The 22,077-nt window shown below is 44.3% G+C and overlaps 1 protein-coding gene across 7 annotated transcripts in view; it reads right to left on the bottom strand.

Moving 5' to 3' along the window:
* Vps13d (vacuolar protein sorting 13 homolog D) overlaps positions 1–22,077 on the bottom strand; it is a 234,045-nt gene that overhangs the window by 139,799 nt on the left and 72,169 nt on the right. For all 7 annotated transcript variants that reach the window (XM_028860132.2, XM_028860131.2, XM_028860135.2 and 4 more), the window contains 10 exons: positions 21,812–21,924; positions 19,573–19,785; positions 15,033–15,295; positions 14,074–14,207; positions 10,129–10,284; positions 7,996–8,206; positions 7,324–7,398; positions 5,363–5,569; positions 3,096–3,185; positions 992–1,132 (listed from right to left, as the gene is read on the bottom strand). In XM_028860132.2, coding sequence (XP_028715965.1) covers positions 992–1,132; positions 3,096–3,185; positions 5,363–5,569; positions 7,324–7,398; positions 7,996–8,206; positions 10,129–10,284; positions 14,074–14,207; positions 15,033–15,295; positions 19,573–19,785; positions 21,812–21,924 — 1,603 coding nt within the window. The remainder of the gene's footprint in view (positions 1–991; positions 1,133–3,095; positions 3,186–5,362; positions 5,570–7,323; positions 7,399–7,995; positions 8,207–10,128; positions 10,285–14,073; positions 14,208–15,032; positions 15,296–19,572; positions 19,786–21,811; positions 21,925–22,077) is intronic.

Below are 22,077 nucleotides of genomic sequence, written 5' to 3' on the forward strand. Positions count from 1 at the left end.
ATTCCACCTGGAAGAGATTAAAGCAATCAGAAGAACTGCTTCCATGAAGCCACCCGTTCATGAGGTGAACGGCGATAAAGCAAAAACAGAAATACAACACTAGGGGGCAGAGAAGGGCAGATTTACTCTGCTTTGGCAAAAGTGGGTGGTGGGTGTATGCCAAAGTCCAGGGAAGTCTTTAGAGAGTCAGACCCTGCTTCAGTACTTGAAAAAGTGAATAGAGACTCAATGAGACTGAGGATGGCGTCACATTCTGGGAAAAGGGACTAGCAAGACTCTAAGACATTAAAGGACATGGGACACTGAGGGAACATTGAGTGCAATGCTGTATCTTCAGTGCACATACTGCAGGAGGGGCACAGCAGAGAAATCTAGATCTACAGATGTACGTTTCAGGGCCACCAAAGAAACTTTGAGAATGAATGCCATTGGCTTGGCAATTCTTTAAGCAAGCCATTTTCAGAGTTAAGTCAGTGTGACAGTTGATAGGGAACAGCACAGAAAATTAACTCATTATGCTAAAGTCATACCTTAAAGAACTGCCCTGTACCTGGGCATGGCAGTGGATGCCTACAATTCCAGCCACTTTGGAGGCTAAGCCAAGAGAAATGTGAATTTGAGACAAGCCTGGGCTACATCACAAAAACTTCATTCCAAAAACAAACAAAAAATCCTCTGTGACTAACAGAAGTGAATCTAAGCTCACTTTTAGGATATTTTGTGAACCCCACTGACAAGCATTATGAGGAGAAAGTTCACAGGGACCCTTTGTGGTCTCCAAGCAGCCTTAGCTTTTATTTGGCCAGTGAGAGCATTAACATGTGGCCCCCAACACTAGAGACCAGGTTAGGGTTCACTAGGAGAGCAGCCATGATGAGTAAGTGATGCCAGGCACAGGGCCAAGCATTTGCCCACCTGGCATCCTTGTCTTCAGGCAAAGGACTCATGTTACAGATAAATGCTAGCCTACAGCAAGCAGCTTTCCACTCACCAATCAGTACAGAAGTGATGTTGATATCTAGGCGGGGTTTGGCCTTGGCCTCCAGCTTCAGTCGAGGAGGATGGAGACGACTAGCTGCCTGTTGTTGCCAGGATACAGAGCACGGCCATGGCTCAATAAATGGCTCCCAGCCTAAAAGAATGCAGGAAATAAAACATCTGTTCAGCAGATATCAAGGGTTTATAGGAGAATACTGTTCATGAAAGCTTAGCAAGGACAGTCTTAATGGTTCCAATTCAATCTCACAATGAAAGAACTACCTTTGACTACAGGTCACCCTACAGATGCCTGCTGTCTGCAGAACATGCCTGGAAGAGCATTAACACTCCCCACCATGCTCTTCTCCAGGTGGCAGGAAGAAGGGCAGGGAGGACAGCATGTGTCTGTTTCATTAAAGCTATGTGACCTCTTCCTCAATGGAGACAGGAAAAAGAGCCTCAGACTTAGGTCAGAAAAGAAAAACAGTGACTTTAGCAAAGAGCTCCTACATCAATCCTTGTGCTCATAGATCAATCCACCAGCTGAACAAAGGCACATTTGGAGGCTCGTTGGCTTAACTTCCCCAGGTTTTTGTTTTAATCTTCAATGCATCACATATATATTATACACAATTTAAAAGAAACACTATCACAAGCACTCGTGTAATTGTTTGACTTAAGAAATAGAAAATCAGGCCAGGCATGGTTGCATGCACCTTTAATTCCAGAACTTGTCAAGCAGAAGCAGATGGAGCTCTGTTGAGTTTGAGGCCAGCCTAGTGAATATGGCAAGTTCTAGGACAGCCTGGGCTATAGAGAGAACCTGTCTCAAAAAAAAAAAAAAAAAAAAAAAGAAAGAAAGAAAGAGGAGGGAGAGGAGAAAGAAAAAAAGAGGAAATGGAAGGAAGAAAAAGAACTAGAAAATGGCAAGTTATCTATGAAGTCTGAGTGCTACCCTACCTCCTTCCCAACAACCTTCTCTGGCTACTCCCAGCAACCATCTGCTTGAACTGGTTTCTGCTTTCTTATCTGTCTTATGCTTTTAGACTACATACTTCTTAAGAACTGGTTGGTTTGCCTTGTCTATGAATAGATGGATACATTAAATGGAATCCCATATATATTCTTTTCAAGATTTCTTTGCCTCTAAAACATGTTTGAGCACATTGTTGCAATATATTGGTGAAGCTGATTGAGATCATGGTTTTTGCCAATGAGTAGCAATCCACCAGTGAATATCTAATTTGCTCATTTACTCCTGAAAGATGTTCATTCAATTCTAGTTTCATTACCACTAGGAAGAATATTATTTTAAACAGCTTTGTCCATGTGTGTTAGTACACAGATCTGGAAAAGGGTGTGCAGATGAGCTGTTAATATGCTTGTGTTCAACATCACTAGGTCATGATGAATACCTCCAAACCATACAAATTATAATTCCACTTCAGAAACTATGGTTCATTTGCACCCCAGTATATAGTAGTGTCACACCTCACTTCTGCCTGGCTGTTGGGTATTAAAAAATTATATCTTGAGCCGGGTGGTGGTGGTGGCGGCGGCGGCGGCGGCGGCGGCGGCGGCGGCGGCGGCGGCGGCGCACGCCTTTTAATCCCAGCACTCGGGAGGCAGAGGCAGGCGGATCTCTGTGAGTTCGAGGCCAGCCTGGTCTCCAAAGCAAGTTCCAGGAAAGGCGCAAAGCTACACAGAGAAACCCTGTCTCGAAAAAAACCAAAAAAAAAAAAAGTATATCTTGGGCCAAATGTTGTGGTACAAGACTAATTTCAGCAATCAGGAGACCGAGGCAGAGGATTTCCATGAGTTCCAGGCCAACCTAACTATAACAATGAGTCACAGACTACCCGCCTGAACTCTAGAGTGAGACCTTGTCTCAAAACAAATGCACAAACAAAATTAAAGACACTCAGCTCTTCAAGACGAGTTAGCTAACCTTTGAAAGACTTGTAAGTACAGTCACAACATAGCCATCATACCTGCTGATCTTTCTCAGTCTCACCCCACCACACGTTTTCTTCATGTCACATGTATGCAGCAATGGGCCCTGGTAAACATTCACACTTATTCTCTAAATCCTGCAATAACATACGCTTTATACTGACCTGAGAGAGCACGGTTATAATAATCTCCAGAAAGGGTGAAGTGGGCGTAGCCCTCAGGGCTAGTTCTTATGTGCTGAAGAAAATTCAGACCTGCAACAGAAGCAAATCTCACTACAGAGGCGGGAGTGGAGCTGGCCTCCCCAGATGAACTGCATTGCAGACACTAGCTTGCAGCTGGTACTGACAACCTCGTGGGAGAGCACACATAACTACAGCATTCTGTCCACCATACAGGCTTGTGCATCAGTTTTCTTGTTTTATAATCACCACATTCAAATATCATTATTGTGCTGGAAAGATGGCTCAGTGGTTAGGAGCACTGGCTGCTGGAGGAGCTAGGTTCTATTCCCTGCACCCACATGGCAGCTTACAACCATCTGTAACTTGAGTTCTAAGGGATATGATGACCTTTTGTGGTCTCCATGGGCACCAGGAATGCAGTGGTGTACATACATATTTGCAGGCAAAACACCCATACATAAAAAATAAAAACATATATATTATTATCTTAGTTTATGAGTTTTTGGCACTCCCTTAAGCACTGTACCTAAAACATGGTCTCACTCCCCCTGCCCCCATCCCCAGCACATAAGTATAGCCAAAGCCTTAGGAACATAAGGTATTTCTCCCTCAATGCATGGAAAGAGGGCAGTGATAAGAAAATGCATGCCCTGATGAACACTAGCTTAAATTGCTCTTAGTGTACTTATTAATTCTTTGAGAATTTCATACAGTGTACTTTAATCATATTTACCCCCAATTCCTCCTCCTAACTACCCGCAGATCCACCCTAACCTCTATACCACACCCCAAACCCTAGGAAAACTGTAAATCTCCCCTTTTTTTACCCATCAACTTCAATTGGAGCTGCCCACACACTCCTGGGATATGGGGCCATCCACTGCAGTACGGTTGACCTAATAGGAACCTAAAAGAAAACTGGCTCTGTGCTGCATAGAGACCACCAGTTGTCCATAGCTCCTAGATAGGTGTGGGGGGCTCATGACCCTTTCTTAACCCATATTAGTTCAAAATTTTAAGACTGCCATAGAAAACATAAGAAGTCAGACAATTATTCTCTACAGAAAAGACATTCATGCCAGCACTCAAAACCCCAGTGGCTTTTACTGGGGAAGCCCTGAAAAGCAGAGAAGGGACAAGTTGAAGATGAACAAAGACCAATCTCAAATCCCCAGAACCAAACTTCACAAGGGAGAAAAGGTTGGTGAGCCAGAAACCACGGAAGTGACAGGTGATTTTTTTTTTTTTTTTTTTTTTCCATGATAGGGTTTTTCTGTATGGCCCTGGTTGTCCTGGAACTCAATCTGTAGACCAGGCTGGCCTCGAACCCAGTGGTTTGCCTGCCTTTGCCTCTTGAGTTCTGAGGTTAAAGGCATGCGTCACCACCACCTAGCTAGTGACAGGTGATTTTTCACCTGCTCCCCTCAGAAGCCTCATCCTAGCATGTGCACTGAGGAGAAAGTACTCCTTCCCGGGTCACATCCTATCAAAAGCAGATGAGCAGTGTCACCTCACATGTGGCCCTCTGCAGGAGAGGCCACAGGAGCTTTCTAATAGGATCCTGGACTAGTTTTCAAGAGAAAAACAGGCAGCAGCATTCTTTTCCCAGCTTGTGTTTTAAACGTCCCAGGTGAGTCTATTCACCACTATATCCATGTGCAGGAGAAGACAAGAATGGACAGACAGAGTGTCTCTGCCAGAGCTCTTGATGTGATGGCCACACAAGGGAAATAAATAAAAAATTCTGGGCGATTCTTCCTCGTACCCACACTTGAGTAAGTCTTACTCTCCTGACTGTCCCTTGAGAGCCCACACCTATGCCCTCGGGGGTGGCTCACTCTTCTGGGTGCCTCTCTCTATCCTAACCCTCCTGCTTAAGCCTATACTAAAATATAAAATATTTTTACTAAGCCTCAATTCTGCTTTGTTTAAAAAAAATATGGTGGGGCATAGTGACTCACACCTGTAATCCCAGCACTTGGAAGGTAGAGGCAGGTGGAGCTCTGTGAGTTCGGGACTAGCCTGGTCAGAGTTCCAGGACAGACATGGCTGCTACACAGAGAAACTGTCTCAAAAGAAAAAAAAAAAATCTGAAAAACATGTTAGACAATTAAGTTTTATCTTAATTCCTTATTACTGCACTATGAAGTAGAAGGGGAATAAGAACACACAGAAAACCTAAAGGCACGCCCTAAGAACTGAGCAGCACTGGGTTGCTTGAGGTGCCCCAAGCCAAGCACACTTACGGGAGAAGGTAAGCTCCGCCAGGGGCACGTCACAGTCCATGCAGTCATCGATGAAACAGATGCATACGCTCTCAGCCTTGACCTCCACTCCAGAGATGCGCGGCGCCTGCATGGCCCCTGGGCTGTCTCTACTGCTGGAGGCCAGGGACAGGGACTTCAGAGGCTCTGCATTCTTGAACAGCCAACTTGCTGCCTTCTTCAGCTGGCCTTCAAGAAAATCAGAGGTGAGCAGTCCCACCACTACCCAAAGCTTTACAAGGATCTGAGAGTGAGGATAGGCGAGTGGGGGCAGAATATAGCAGGAATTCTGCTCCTAAGCAAACAGAGAAAGCTCCCACCCGCTTGTATACCTTCTATTCAAGTTGATTAACAAAGACTTTTAAGGACCAGCCTTAAGGCATTCTTCTGGGGCCCAAAGAAGGGCTACAATAAGCAAGGGAAAACTAAGTATATGAGGGCAAAAGCAAATCAGTTCACACTGTGATCTTTCCGTATATGCCTCTTTATTCTTCTTTTTTTGCTGCAAAGTTTTCAGATTATATACATACATAAAACAAAGGCAATTCTCTGGTAATCACAAAGTTACAGAGCTAGAATTTCTCTCTGGGTCATAAAGCAGATTGGAGCTGTAGAAGGGCGTCCAGGCAGGGCTAAGTGGTAGAGCACTTAGAATGTACAAGGCCTTAGGCTTAATTTCCAGCACTTCAGAAAGAAAAGGGAACTGTGTGTGTGTGTGTGTGTGTGTGTGTGTGTGTGTGTGTGTGTGTGTGTGTCCCCATCCTCACATATAATACCTAGAAAAGCAGAGAAACCAAAAAAGAGTAAAGGCTGGAAGGAAAACCAACTTTGACTGTATTGCTTTTTCTGAAGAGAAACAAAAGGTGAGTATGATGTGCCATGATGGAAGGACATAGCGTGCAGTGTGCCACAGTACAAAGGACACAGGTTCCACATCAGCAGACCTCTCTTTAATGTACCTTGGGCCACACTAATAGATGAACTCAGACAAACTTACTTAATCTATCTGAGCCAGTTTCCTCATCTGAAATATGGGCAGTAATGGCTATTTCCAAGAGTAAGGAGACTCCACGAGAAAACCTAGAGCCAGGCTGGGAACAGGGATGGAGCTCAAAGTGCATGCCCACTGGGTTCCATCATCAGAGCTGCATAAAAGGCAAGTTGTCTGCAGCTGTGATCCTAGTGCTAGAGACACAGAGGCAGGAGGATCAGGTGTTCAAGATGATCCTAAGCACAAGGGTTCAAGGCTGGCCTGAGCTACACCAAGCTCTGATGCTAAATAAAACAAAGACAGGCCCAGTCAGATGGCTCAGGGGGTAAAGGTACTCACTGCTAAGCCTGACAACTTGAGTTCAATCCCCAGGATTATGGAAGGAGACAACTACCTCCAAGTTGTCCTCTGACCTCCATACACACATAGTGACAAGTGAATACTCACTTACATACATCCACACAAAGAAAGAAATGTAATCCCTGTTGGTTTGTTTGTTCAAAAGACCAGAGACAGAGCTATAGGTGCTCAGCACATGGTCATGGCTGTCAGAATCACCACCATTACCACCACCACCAGTAACCAGAATTAACAACTACTTTCCAAGTGCCAGGCACTTCCCCAAAGCCAGGGCCTCCTACTCTGACTTCACAGGTAAGGAAGCACTAGCACTGAGAGGCTCAGTGATTTGCCTAGGGCCCTGATGAGGTGCCAAGGAAGAATCTCACCCATGCAGCCAGCTACAGTCAACCTCCGAATCACAGAAAATCCTTCAGATCACAACTATGGCCAAACCAGAATGATACTCAGCCCCCAGAGGTTACATTAGGCCCTTCTCTCTCTCTCTCTCTCTCTCTCTCTCTCTCTCTCTCTCTCTCTCTCTCTCTCTCTCTCTCTCTGAACTGAGGAGGAAATAAAAGGAAGCATGTTGTCAAGACAAACAGCAAATTACCTTGGCACACCAGAAGAGCCTTGCGACAGTCATCCATGCTGAAGCCCAGCTCCTGCAGTCTAGCCAGCTGTAACTCTAGGAGACAATTTCATACAGATTACTCCACAGTCAGATATAAGGGGGGACTAGGAACATTCCCTTTCTTGAGGTAAAATGGGCTCCTAGTGTAGAACCCTATCATGTGTACCTTGTACTTTTCCATCATTTCCTTATGTTGAATCTTTAAAAGTGAAAGACTATCATTTAGTGTGAGCAACATTGACTCAAAGTTTTCAGAGGCAAAGTCTCAGTTTTTAAAACCGAACTTGTAAATGAGCCATACAACTCCAGAAGCAGTTGTAAGGGGAACCCCTGCTGTAAGCGGGAGCAGTAGCTGTAGTCATACTTCACAATCATACTCAAGGACAAGCAATTAGATTATGATCAATCGAACTATGCATAAGACACTGAAAAAGTTAAAGGTGGGTGGGGTGGGGCTACCAGTACGGGAGATAAGTCAAGTACTAGGGAGGCAGAGGCAGGAGGACTGCCATAAGTTTGAGAACAGCATGGATGATGTATGACATATCAAATGTTGGATCAGTCGGGATGCAGAGTAAAACATGAGAGACGGAGACAGAGAGAATAAGTATTAATCAAGAAGACTGCCTGGGTTTCCAAACAGACACCTACCCAAGACAGGATCCAAGGTGTGTCTTGACCCTTCTCTGACATCCTCTCCAATTCGAGATGCCCCTGGGAGGCAAGTGCTGACAGAGTCTGCCTCCAAGGCTGCTGTCTCCGGGGCTGCAGTATTAGCTTGCTCTGGGATGGATTTTGCAATGGCAAGAAACAGCTGAACATCATTATAGGAGAGTCTGATATCCAGGGCTTGTAACTGAATCTAATGGAATGCAAAAGGTAGCAACAGTTTTAAAGCTGCTTTCGGCTTTGTGCCCACACGTCACTCAAACATAATTCTTACTTTATGTCTCAGAAGTCCAGATATCACCACAACTTCTCATTTAAAAGATTGCAAAGATCTTGAAATTAAGCAAATAATGATGAGGTACTATCTCAGCCATCAGGTAATGATTACAAAACTGAATGAAATTAAAAAAAAAAAAAACTAAATAGGATAATTACTAGAGCAATTAATACCTCACAAGATAAGAATATGGCTGGGGGTGAAGACCACATAATGGTAATATTTTGTTAAGCCATTTTTCCTAGACCCATTACATTTTTTTATCTCTGAAATAAACTGATCAACTGTGATGGGTAGCTTTGTCAACTTGACACAACCTGTAATTACCTGGAAGGTGAGTTTCAGTGAGAGACTGTATTGAGTTAGCCTTTAGACATGTCTTAGGGAGCATGTCTTAATTGATGTAAAGACCCAGCCCACTGTGGGCAGCACCATTCCCTAGGCAGGAGGTGCTGAAGTGTGTAAGAGTAGAGAAATCAGGCTGAGTATAAGCAAGAAAACAATCATGTGTGCACTCATTTCTCTCTGCTCTTGACTGTGGATATGATGGGACTAGGTGTTTGAAGTTTCTGCTTTGACCTCTTTATGTTGAAGCATAACCTGAAATTATAAGATGAAATAAACCTTTTTCTCCCCAAGTTGCTTTCATCAGGATATTTTATCACAGCAACAGAAATGAAACTAGGACACCTACAAAATGGATCTCTTTGCCTATATTGTCAGCACTCAGAGATAGAGTTGGAGAATCAGGAGTTCTAGGCCAGCCTAAGCTACATGAGACCCTGTCAATAATAATAATAATAATAATAATAACAATACAATAATAATAATATTACTAGTAATAACAACAACGATGAGAAAATCTTTGCTTTATTCAAACATAACATAATTGGCCAAGTCTGGAAGGACCCTTTCTAAAATGCACTCCTCCTCAGAGATGAGCAGTTTAGCTCCGCTGGTGAGGGCAGCACAGACCTGCAAGCAGGCAGCACACTGGACAGGGTGCAAAGGTCTGTGAAGGAGCCTTTCTTTATTCACTCATTCACTTTTTTACCAATGAAGTACTGCTGAAACTGAAAAGTCACATAGCCTTTCTCTTTCAGGTCCCCATGATTCAAATGGACTGATTAATTACTGCCCTCTTATCAAAGAAACAACACCTGGCTTAGAGATGGCTCAGTGGTTCAGAGCACTTACTGCTCTTCCAGAGGACCGGAGTTCAATTCCCAGCATTGACATGGCAGTCACAACTGCCTATAACTCGGACTCTTTTTTTCTGGCTTCTGTGGGCATCCACAGACATACAGACACAGACACACAGACACACAGACACACAGACACACAGACACACACACACACACACACACACACACACACACACACACACTGAAATAAAGAAAGTGAGATCAAGAACCCCAGGGCTGTAAGCCTCTCTTGCCTAGCTTCAGCTTCAGACATCACCTCCCTCAACACCTCTCAGTCCCAATGAGACTTTCTGTTTCTGCCTAACTCAGTTTCTTGACCTGGAATGTCCTCCTTCCTCTGCTGATTTATATCCTACCTGCCCCACCCCACCCCCAGATGTCCTGACCTTGCAGCACTCTACCCACTATTCCTGCCTATGTTGAGTTCTGCTTTCTATCAACTTTTTCAGAACTTCAAAATGATACCAGCCTATTAGAGGGTCTTTTATCCTTGTCTACACTGCAAGCTCCTAGGTAGCATTGTATTCATTACATCTGCTGGGTAACTACAATGGTACTAGACTCAGAGTGGTCAACAGTGTCTGCACAGGGGACCAGGGGTGCATCCATGGGTAAGATGCTGCTCAGCATTACCTCTAAGATGGGTGGAAAATCATCACTGTTGAACGCATCCATCAGCCCGGAACTATTCTGGTAAGAAGAGTTCCCCACCAGCTCCACTTGGATTTGAACTGGATCCACAATTGAAAGAGCTGTGTCCTGCTCGTTCCCTAGTCGGCAAGAAAATACCTGAAAATGAAATGCAATACGGCAAAGATTACTATCTGCCTTGAGAGGGTTCTACTTGTTAGCAGCACCAATGGACTGTCCCAGGAGCTATCAGCCCTCTGTTCTCACAGGACCCATATCAGCTGCTGAAGTAAATGCTGCAAAGATTTGGGCTGTCACTCTAGCCTGAGGTCAAGAGTAGCTGTAGTGGTTCACCTGCAGGAAAACATTCCCAATTCATCCGCAATGGCTTACAGATCTCCTGCCCTTTGATCCAATAATCTCACTTCTGTCTAGAAACTAGCCTAAGGAAATAATACAAAATATAGAAAATTTCACTAACCATTTTATTAGTTTTAAAAAAAAAAAAGAGCAAGTGAGGTTGCACCACATTTACTTGGTAAAGCATCTGAGGTCACCTAAAGGTAGGAGCTAATAGCCAGAGTGGTGACACACTAAGCCCACCCTTGAGAGACAGTGGCATGAGGACCACAGTTTCAGGCCAGTCTGAGCTACACAGCAAGACCCTGTCTCCCGAAACATGAAGAAACAAGAGAGGGAAGGAGGGAAAAGACAGTTGAAAAGACTGTACAGAGGCCGGGCAGTGGTGGCACCTGCCTTCAATCTTAGGAAGGTCAGCATATTACAGGTTATGTGAAAATGCAGCCCCCATCAAAATATTACAAAGTGCCGGGCGGTGGTGGCGCACGCCTTTAATCCCAGCACTAGGGAGGCAGAGCCAGGCAGATCTCTGTGAGTTTGAGGCCAGCCTACAGATTGAGTTCCAGGAAAGGCACAAAACTACACAGAGAAACCCTGTCTCGAAAAACCATCGGAGACTCATGACTATAATCCCAACACTAGGAAAGCTGAGCCAGGAGGACTGAAATTCAAGGCCACCCTGTGCTACATAGTGGAAGCCTATTTCAAATGAACAAAATAATAGTAATATTGACTTTCTTTTAAGGACAGGACAGAACACACCAAAATAAGAATAGAAACTATATATGGAACAGGTAATTTTCCCTCCTCTCAGAATTCCTAATTTAAAGCACATTCGTGATTAAAGCAGCCAGACAGGTACATAGGAATTCATTCAATTAGATTTCATACTCTGTGTGCATGAACTATTCTGCAATGCTAACAAATAAATAGGCTTCAGGGTAGACAAAAGAAAGGAAGGACTCCCATTCTGGGATCAAATTATTTTATGTGTTCAGAAGGAGGATGGAGGAAAGAAGGAAGCATTCATGTGAAGCTGCTCTCATCTTATGAGCAGAGCTCTATCTTCACAGGACATTTCTTAGCACTATGGAAACCATGAAACACCAAAGCCTTTCACCATGTTCAATCCTCCCAGGGATCTACCACAGAGGTCCTAAAACTGAGATCGGGCTCTGGCAACTCAAAACTAGGCATCTCAAATATTCCGCCACTTCATTTCTCTGAAACATTGGAGGAGGAAAGTTTCTTCCTCCTTTTCTCCTTTGGAGGACTCAGCTACACAGAGCCCAGTTGTACAGTTCCTTAGTCAGTTACCATGATGCCCCACTCAAAGCTGGCCTTTTCATGGCCTGGAAAGCAAACAAACTTCAATTCCATGATCAACTACAACATCTGAGCACGCCGCTCCTTGTCCCAAATTGAGCTTTCTTCACTGTACAAAAGCAAATGGTCAAAAAGAGAAACCCCCTGATTAATTCAGCTACATCTGAACCTCAAAGGAGGAATAAAAACAGCTTATGGTAAAATGAATAACAGCAATGGAAGTAACACCAAGTCCCATCAGAAGGGGCAAGAGGCTGAGCAAATGTTCCGCCACTTGCCCCTTCTACTACTGAGATCCCTGAGCCAAGAGTGGGAGGAATGTCCCTGAAATCCCTCAGCTAAGAGCATCCCACAGAGATGGCTTCTGCATAGTCTCCTCTGTTGTTTCCACAACCCAAGGCTTAAAAGACACAGGGTGAGCCAGGCGGTGGTGGTGTACGCCTTTAATCCCAGCATTTGGGAGGCAGAGGCAGGTGGATCTCTGTGAGTTTGAGGCTAGCCTGGGCTACAAAGGGAGTTCCAAGACAGCCAGGAATGCTATACAAAGAAACCCTGTCTCGGGAAAAAAACAAACAAACAAAAAAGACATGGGGTAGATGCTGCTTAATATTGCACATGACATGTCCAGGTGACAAAGGTTACTCAGGTGCAAATTACCTCCTTCATAATAATCAGGCCAGTCAGAGACATGGTCCTTTTGGTCACACATGACTCTCCCGAACGTTACTAGAGATCAGATATTCCTGAGGGATGGATACCATATAAAATCCTCACCACCTGTTCTAAGTAGGCCTCCCTTACCCTAGGGCCCTGTCTCTTAACAGGAGAGTGTTCAGTGTGTGAGGGAAGAGGATTCAAGGCAAGCAGGACCACTACCTAAACTGTACAAACCTACCATGGAGTTTTTCTAAGGCTTTAGAGGAAAATTATTCATTTTCCTTTTTCCTTCAGGAACGACACATTAATCAATCCCCAATTGGATCTCACTTCTAAATCCTCCTTGGGAGATCATGAGGGAGATCTTATAGTGTAAACTACTAACCTGGCATATGCTAAGGGGCCCTGTGGTGCATGTTTTTCAGCACTGGAAAGAAATACTGCATCAATCCTGACAGAAAGAAGATGAGACATGCAGACCCAGACTACACAACAAGGTGCTAATAGGAATAAGAGCTAAGAGGGACTCCCTGACTAATGTCCTGAGGAATGGAGAGCGGATGAGAAAAGTCCTTGTGTGCTCAGAGCCTTACACTGGAAGATAGACATGGGGGAGTAAGCTACCAGACTGGAGGAAAAAGCCAGAGAAGGCAAAGGCCCTTCACTGAATGATGTTTCCCTAAGAAGAGTTCAGGAGGCCGTGATGGATACGGTGGCATAGGTCTATAATACCTGCTACTCCAGAGGCTAAAGCAAAAGGATCAAAAGTTCAAGGCTAGCCTAGGCAATGGACAATCAAAACAAAAAGGACTGAGCTGAGCAGGGAATATAGCTCACCTCAGTTGATGGAGTGCTTGCCTAAAATGCACAAGGCCTTGGGTTCAATCCAAAGCAACACATACACACTCTCTGTATTATACTCACACAATATATCCATATCATATATAAATTATGTACATACTATATGTGTGTATGTATATCACACGCACTATATATAGACAATATAAATTTATATATACTATATATGTGTATATGTATTAATTACACATACACAATATATCACATATACTATATCTATTTTAATCATATAGATGCATTGTGTTTATAATTTATACTGTATTTTATATATATACCTGTATCTATATTCACAAATTATATACACTATACATATATCCATATATATAAATTACCACATAACAAACATACTATGTATATTTTAACCATATATATAAATTACACAGTGTGTGTATATATATATATATATATATATTTATAACCATATATATTTATACTGTGTGTGTGTGTGTGTGTGTGTGTGTGTGTGTGTGTGTGTGTAATTTATACACACACATATTTATAAAGACAGAGTCTAGGGTCTTTTCCCAGTCCTACTGACTCAAAATCTCTGGAGGTTGTGCCTAAACAATTTGTCATAAAAAGGGGCAGGGTGGGGATGTAGCTTGATGGTAAAGTGCTTGCCTAAACATTTACAAGACCCTCAGTTCCATTCCTACCATTAGAAAATAAGCATTCAGGAGGCAAATACTTTTCTAGATGTTTCTCTCTGGATCCCTCTGCGGTACTGTGGTCACCACACAAACTTACCTCAATGCCAAACAGACTTCCTGAAAAGGGGCGGTCAGCAAAGCGGGGCTTATAGGTGAGCACCGTGGTGCCTTTCAGAATAATGGCGTTGGTATCGAAGCAAGACACATCTTCAACAACCACGAACTCCGTGCCTGCAAAGGACAGCATCATCAGTCAAGGCAAGCAAGGAAGCTGGCACCACCTGGCTGTCCCAACACAAGGGGCACAGGTGTACCAGGTGTTCCTTCTCCAGGATGGCTCTCGATGTCCTATTTCACTACCTTCCCAGACTCAGAATCTGCCAAGCACAGCTGAGCTAACGGAGCAGTGCCTGGCAGAAAGGACTAGAATGTAGTTCCTCTGTTCAACATGCATGTTCAAGACAGACAGAGAAATGACATTCTAGCCATGGTGAGAGGCCCAAAAAAAGATACTCAGAAGTTATGAAGAGCATCCTATCTCCAGAGGACTTAAAAGCCAAGGAAGAAGAGTCAGATGGGTTGGTCAAGCAGCATGGGGTACCACAACAGCTTTGCACAGCTGTTCACTCTGCCCACAAGGAGGGCAGACCACTGATGTCCAGCCGCCACTGCTGCTAAGTGCTGACAGGTCTCTACTCAGCTGCGTCTGCAAAACTCACTCACATTGGGTTTTCATCAAAACCAGTATGAAGTTAGACGCAGTGGTTTATACCAACAATCCCAGCACTTGGGAGGCAGAAGCTGAGGCAGGAGGACCGCTGCAAATTCCAGGTCAGCCTGTGATACAGTGAGGTCCTCCTCTAAAACAAAACACTTCAATACTAACACTCAGGAAGCAGAAGTAGGCAGCCCTTAGTGTTTGCAATCAGCCTGGTCTATGTGAGATCCTGTCTCAAAAACTAAGGAGGTGTGGCTGGCACAGAGAAGTTGTCCTGTACAATAGACCTGACGTAACATCCAAACTGACAAACACTGGCGCACACTAAGAACAATCACCTGTTACATTGACCTTGACTTCCAGGTGCCTCTCATTGGACACAGGCAGGGAAGACCGCTTGGTGACTACTCCACTCTTAACGGTTTTGGGAACAACAGCAGATTCGCTGCTGGCATTGCGGTGGCATGCAGGAGTGACATTTTGTTTCTTAATATCACTGGGAGTGTGCAAGAAGTCGTGGACCAACAGCAGCCAGTCAAATATGAGAAACACTCGAAGATTATTGAGAACGACAGTGAAACAGGAAGAATCCTTTGTAGATCTGTAAGAAAGAAGGCAGGAAAAAATAATAACAAAGATGGTATTTCCAACACTGCCAAGGCCTTATTCAGGCCCAGTAAGTAACAATACAGTATTGTTTTTTCCTTTTCTTCTGTTTTTATGTTATCCAAGACGGCCTCAAATGCCTGGACTCAGGGATCCTCCTGCTTTAGGCTCCTATGTACCTGGGAATTCAGGTGTGCAGCACCATGCCGGGTCCCATTCCAGTATTTCAGAAACTGCCAACTTTGAGCATGGAAACATGCTGAGCACTGCTTTATGAGCCCATGAAATATAAACTTTCTGGAGATTAATCACATCTTTTAAAAAACTATTTTATCTTATGTGTGTGAGTGTTTTGCCTACATGTATGTCTGTTCACCATTGCATGCCCAGTGCTCAAGAAAAGTCAGAAGAGGGCACTGGATCCTCTGGAACTGGAGTTACAGACAGTGTGAGCCACCACGTGGGTGCTGGGAACTGAACCCAGGTCCTCAGCAAGAGCAACAAGTGCTCTGAATCAATGAACCATCTCTCCAGGCCCTCATTTGAAAAAAAAAAAAAAAAAAGAACTATATCTAAGAAAGTGGGATAGCAGAGCCCTCAGCTAACATGAGTCCACAACAGGCATTTATTAGGCAATCTAGAGACATTTTTTTTTTTGCTGTCTTTAACAACAACTGTTATTAGTAATAATAACTGAGAGGGCACCAGGCAGTGGTTGTGCAAGTCTTTAATCCCAGCACTTGGGAGACAGAGGCAGATGGAGCTCCATGAGTCTGAGGCCAGCCTGGTCTACAGAGTGAGTTCCAGGACAGCCAGGGCTACACAGTGAAACCCTGTCACAGAAAACAACAACAACAACAACAATAATAATAATAATTAATATTATTATTATTGAGAGGGCACAATTGGCACCTAGTAGGTAGAGTTGGAATGCTCCTAACCATGCCACAATGCATAGGAAAGCCTTATAGGAGCAGCCTGATCTGAAGTATCAATAAGCATTCCCAATCCAAATATCCAAATGCTCAACTCTGAATTGAGAGCCTTTGGATGTTCGTTTTACTTTTGCTGTTATGTATGGGTGTTGTGCCTTTATGTATGTCTTTGCACCACATATGTGCAGTGCCCAAGGAGGCCAGAAGAGGGCATGGGTACCCTGGGACAGAAGTTCTAAATGGTTGTAAGTCGTCATCTGGGTTCTGGGAATGAAACCTGGACCTTCTGCAAAAGCGCTTCACTTGTTGAGCCATTACTCTAGCCCCTGGGTATTGGAAGGTTTATTAGAGATATTGGACTGGCAAAGCCTTTGTGAATTCTCCAAAATACTTGGGTTTTTCACCCCAAACTCTGAGATGCTTCTGGCCACAGGCCCTACTTTTAAGGAATCGCTACCTGCAGTGCTAACGCTGGGAAAGGCTGGTCCACAGGAAGAGCAAAGGCTTTGAAGTCAGGAGACCAGACTAAAATCTTGTCACTCTCAAGCTGTGTGATCCTGGGTATGTCAATCTGTTCCCTCATACAAAATGAGAACTAACATTGTAAGCAAAAGCACCAGGCACATGGCAGGTGTCCCCTAAACGCCAGCTTCTTTCCTGACAAACAAGTCTAAGACTGATGAGGCCTCTTCTTAGAAGCTCAGGACTGCTTCACAAATGTCAAGTTCATGCACCAGTACTATCTGGCTTCTTTAACTGCAACTAACCTCAGACCCCAGATCTTCTAGCCTGAAAAGGACATTGGCCATAAATGGAGAGCAAGCACCCTAGAGTAGAAATGGGCAGAGGGATGGGCAGGGGACAGGGACTGCTTTTATAGTCTTCACAGTTCCCCAGAAAGACTCTCAGGCCTGGCCTGAAGCCACAGTGTCCTCAGGGGTGATGGCAGCCCTATCACCATACTAGCAGGCAGAGGAAAGGAGGCCAGCAGAGGCAGGCTAGGAGCAGGTCACAGGATTTGGGAGTTGAACCTGATTTTGTGAAAGAGACCCTGGCTCTGGCTGCTACATTTACTAACTCCCCGCTTGCCTGTGAAATGCTGACTTGGGGATGTGCCTAAGGCTGCTTTCTCCAGTCTCGCTTCTGTTAAACCTGGCTCACTGCCTCTAGTAAAAGGGCATGGCAAGGCACAGTTCCTTCTCACACATAGCATTTGTCACAGAAACACTCTACCCTTTTGTAATGGAAAAAAAAATGTTGCCCTCAGTAAAATTTTTCCACCCCATTCTGAGCAGGGACTGTCAGGCCTTGGTGCTAACCGGAAAGTCAGTGTGTCAGACTCTGTTCTGGAAAATATTTCAAGCCTTCAAACACTGTGAAGTGATTTATATTTGACATACAAAATCCCAACAGAAGAGTGATTCTTCCTGAAACAGTTCACTTCTCTCACTAACAAGGGCACGTCTGTTAGCAAAAGTCAAGGTAAGAAATGATTGTTTGACTCCATGAAATTATATGCCTTGAGTATATGAGCAAAATAATACTTTAGGCCCCCTGTATATTAAAGATATGACGATGAGGGGACAAAGAGCTGACTGCTTTGGAAGTCACAATTAGTAACAATAAAGCAAACACCAAACTACCCCTCTACGGGAGGACCAAATACATGGAAGTCCCCTGTCCCCCCCCCCCCCCCCGTTCTAAGAAACGTCTTCATAGAAGCTGCCAAACACACCCAGCACATCCCAAGGCTACACTCAGCCAATGACAGAGACCAGAGGGAATGAAGAGTTGGTGGGACTCAACTTTGACATCAGAGGCCCAGGAGACTGTGACTACTAGACTTTTAGCTGTGCAGTCATCCAAGAGTCATTTGGACCTTCTCCAGATGTCTCTCTGTATGTGAAAGGGGGCTGAAATTGCCCAAGTTTGCAGATCTGGGAGGATTCAACTGGCAGTAGGTAAGATGCCTGGTCAAGGCAGGGACCAGCAAGAAGCCACTAGCACTGCCACTGTTGGACTCCTAATGTTCCTACAAGGGCTAAAATGTCTCCTTTGCTAGGCCTCCTAAAGGCATATGGAGAGACCAAGAGCTCCTCCCTTCTAAAGCTAAACTGGGAGTAAGTCTTGAGTGGCACACTAAACACCAGCCATACAAGTCAAGAACAGCCATAAGCCATGAGAATCACACCAGGGCAGTAGTTCACAAGCTGTGGGTCGAGACCCCTTTGAGGGTCGTATATCAGATATCCTGCAGATGAGACATTTACATTAAGATTCATAACAGTGGCAAGATTACAGTAATGAAGTAGGAATGAAAATAGTTTTATGGTGGGGGTCAGCACATGAGGAGCTGTATTAAAGGGTTGCCGCTGCTGCAGCAGCATTAGGAAGTAACAGCAGCGGCTGTAACAGCAGCGGCTGCTTCGGGTGCCATGTGACTCGCCAGAATGACTTAACTCTTGGTTCATTCCATAAAAGAGGAAAGTGAATCTCAAAGCTCAATAGGATACATAGCTACGGAGAGGAAGACTAAGTCTTGGGGCTAAGGTCTGTCTCATTCTAGAACGTTTCCCTCCCCTCCCTGTTCCCACCGCCTCCCATAACACCAGAGTCAGGGAGACCTGAATAAAGAACTGTTCAGGTCAAAACCGCCTTTCCTTTCATGTAGACCAAAAGGTTTTTGCTTGGGTTTTTTTCCTTAATTTCACATAATTTCTTCCTTCCCCAAGTCACTTTACAAATTAAAGCTTACAAGGAGGTTGATTTTGAGGATCTGGCTCGATGCCAAACTACTTTTTTTTTAAGGCAACAGAGACATCTTTTGGTGAGTCCATGATACTGCAAGGGAACGGGTTACCACACATCATGGCGCTGGTGAGCGACACCAGTGCTGGTGAGTACCGGTGAGCCTCCAATTTTGGGGTCTGCTGATGTTCTAAAGCCACATGGATCTGGCCCACCGACCACAAAAGGAAATATCGCCATAAAGAAAGTCCGAGCTGGAGGGTCGGAGAGAGGGCTCAGCAGTTAAGGGCACTGACTGCTCTTCAGTTCCCAGCACCCACCTGCAGTTCACAACTGTCTGTAACTCCAAGATCCGACCCTGTCACACAGACGTACCCACGGCAAAACACCAATACACTTAAAATAAAAGCCAATAAATTAAAAAAGAGAAGAAAGAAAGACAGAGTTGGGGGTCCAAGTGTGGGGGTACATGGAGGTAGGAGGATAGAGACTTCAAGGAAAGCCTGGGCTACACAGAGAGACCTAGGGGGATGGGGGTGGGGACAGACAGAAAAAGGAAGGCAGAGCTGGCTGCCGTCTGCCTCCATACCTGAAATGCAGTTCAATCTGAATGGAGCCCTGGGTGGCGCTGCTGCTCTTGGAGGGCTGAAAGATACAGTTGAACACATTGGTCATGCCAGGGCTGGGCTTCTGCCCAGCATAGCGGGTGTCAAATGCCATCATTGAATGGGAAACCAAGTTAATGGACTTGGTCTGGTTGGAAAAACTCTCATAGAGCAGCTTACATTTCTTAAAGTCAAATCTGAAAGGGAAGAAAGCAAACGAAAAGTTAAGCACAATCCCACCTTACAAAATTAAGTCCAAGTATGAAACAAGAGCACCATCATCAATGTATCAGAGTACCTTTCAATCTGAGATCCTGCATTGGTTTTGGTCACAGGCCACTCAAAATGCAATTAATGGTACTGTGCTTTAAACCTTTTCCATTTGCAGAGAGGTGATTATATCCAGAGGAATAACAATATACCCAGTCTATTATATCCTTGATGGTTTACCGTCCCATGTCCCATCCTAGGCTAAGAAAGCCATGTGTTAAATCATAATCCCCAATGGATATAGAAGGTCTCTTTTGACCTCCATCTATGAAATTACAGCATGCTTGAGGCTTCACTTTCCAGAGTCAGCCTGCACATCTGTGTAAGACCACTATAGCTCACTAAAAGCAACCAGAACACATCCTACTCTGCACACAAGGAAGTAAGTCCAAAAGTTTCCAAGTAGGGAGCTCAGGCCAGTGCTGTCAATTTTCAAAACAGTTCTCATTCACATTCTCTGTCTATCTGTCTGTCTATATTTGCATCTGTCTGAAATCTCTCAATTTTAAAACACTGATCCACCAGGCAGTCACCAGTGATGCTCTGCCCAGAACTATGCCAAAACTGTATAGACACAGGGCAAGGTGCCCCCCAACTCCCCTCATACTGGTTGGACTATGCTCCAGTGCCAAGTGTACCAGAGCACTGAAGTGCTGTTCCAGAGCTCTTATTTCTACTGTTCCAGAGCTCTTATGTTTACTGTTCCAGAGCTCTTATTTTTACTGTTCCAGAGCTCTTATTTTTACTGTTCCAGAGCTCTTATTTCTACTGTTCCAGAGCTCTTATTTCTACTGTTCCAGAGCTCTTATTTTTACTGTTCCAGAGCTCTTATGTTTACTGTTCCAGAGCTCTTATTTTACTGTTCCAGAGCTCTTATTTTTACTGTTCCAGAGCTCTTATGTTTACTGTTCCAGAGCTCTTATGTTTACTGTTCCAGAGCTCTTATGTTTACTGTTCCAGAGCTCTTATGTTTACTGTTCCAGAGCTCTTATTTCTACTGTTCCAGAGCTCTTATTTCTACTGTTCCAGAGCTCTTATTTTACTGTTCCAGAGCTCTTATGTTTACTGTTCCAGAGCTCTTATGTTTACTGTTCCAGAGCTCTTATGTTTACTGTTCCAGAGCTCTTATTTCTACTGTTCCAGAGCTCTTATTTCTACTGTTCCAGAGCTCTTATTTCTACTGTTCCAGAGCTCTTATTTTTACTGTTCCAGAGCTCTTATTTTTACTGTTCCAGAGCTCTTATTTCTACTGTTCCAGAGCTCTTATTTTTACTGTTCCAGAGCTCTTATTTTTACTATTCCAGAGCTCTTATTTCTACTGTTGCAGAGCTCTTATTTCTACTGTTGCAGAGCTCTTATTTTTCAATCTGCCCTGTCAAAATGCTCAGCACATGGGGTACAGTGACATACCCATGTCCCAGCTACTCAAGAAAATTGAGGCTGTGTTCCTAGAGTTCAAAGTGAACCTGAGTAACACAGCAAGACTCCACCTCAAAACCAAAAGAATAACAAAAGCAAATGTTCTGTCACTCAAAAGACAAAACAGCAGAGCAGCCTGTCCTCCAGCATCCTAGCTTGAGAGGAAAACATACCTTCACAGCTTTAAGTCACCAGTATGTGGGGCAGGCTGTTAAAAGGACATAAGCTAACCTGACTTGGCTGATAGGACAACCAAACTGAAACTTCTAATAAAGCACTTGCCCCCAAGCACAACTCTACAGTACCTGATCATCAGCACCACACACACACACACACACACACACACACACACACACACACCTCATTCTCATACAAACATGATCTCACACACATACATGCATGCACTCACACAAAGCACTTATACACTTCATTAGCCTCAGACCACCACTGCACTCTGCCCTCTGCTAATGTGAAATGGATACATTCTCACATCGTTCTTACTACCAGTAAAATCAGAGTTAATCAAAGTCTGACCTGGCTAGGGAGCCAGTGCCTTCTTTTCCTTTCGGATCCTTGAGCTCCAGACTCACATTCACCATATCGATGAGGAAGCACATGCAAGTGTACACTTCTCCACTCAGCACAGTCTGTGAAAGGAAAATGCTAGTCAACCCTTGGGTGAGGGTGCCAACCTGAAAATGAACTCAAAGGTAAAGAAATCTAATCCACCTGCTGTCCCACCCACCCCCCCTCTTCTGTTCCCCACCGTCTTGGGAGGAATATCCACATGGGTGACCACC

Source organism: Peromyscus leucopus, chromosome 2, assembly GCF_004664715.2.
Source record: "Peromyscus leucopus breed LL Stock chromosome 2, UCI_PerLeu_2.1, whole genome shotgun sequence".
NCBI classification, from domain to species: Eukaryota; Metazoa; Chordata; class Mammalia; order Rodentia; family Cricetidae; genus Peromyscus; species Peromyscus leucopus.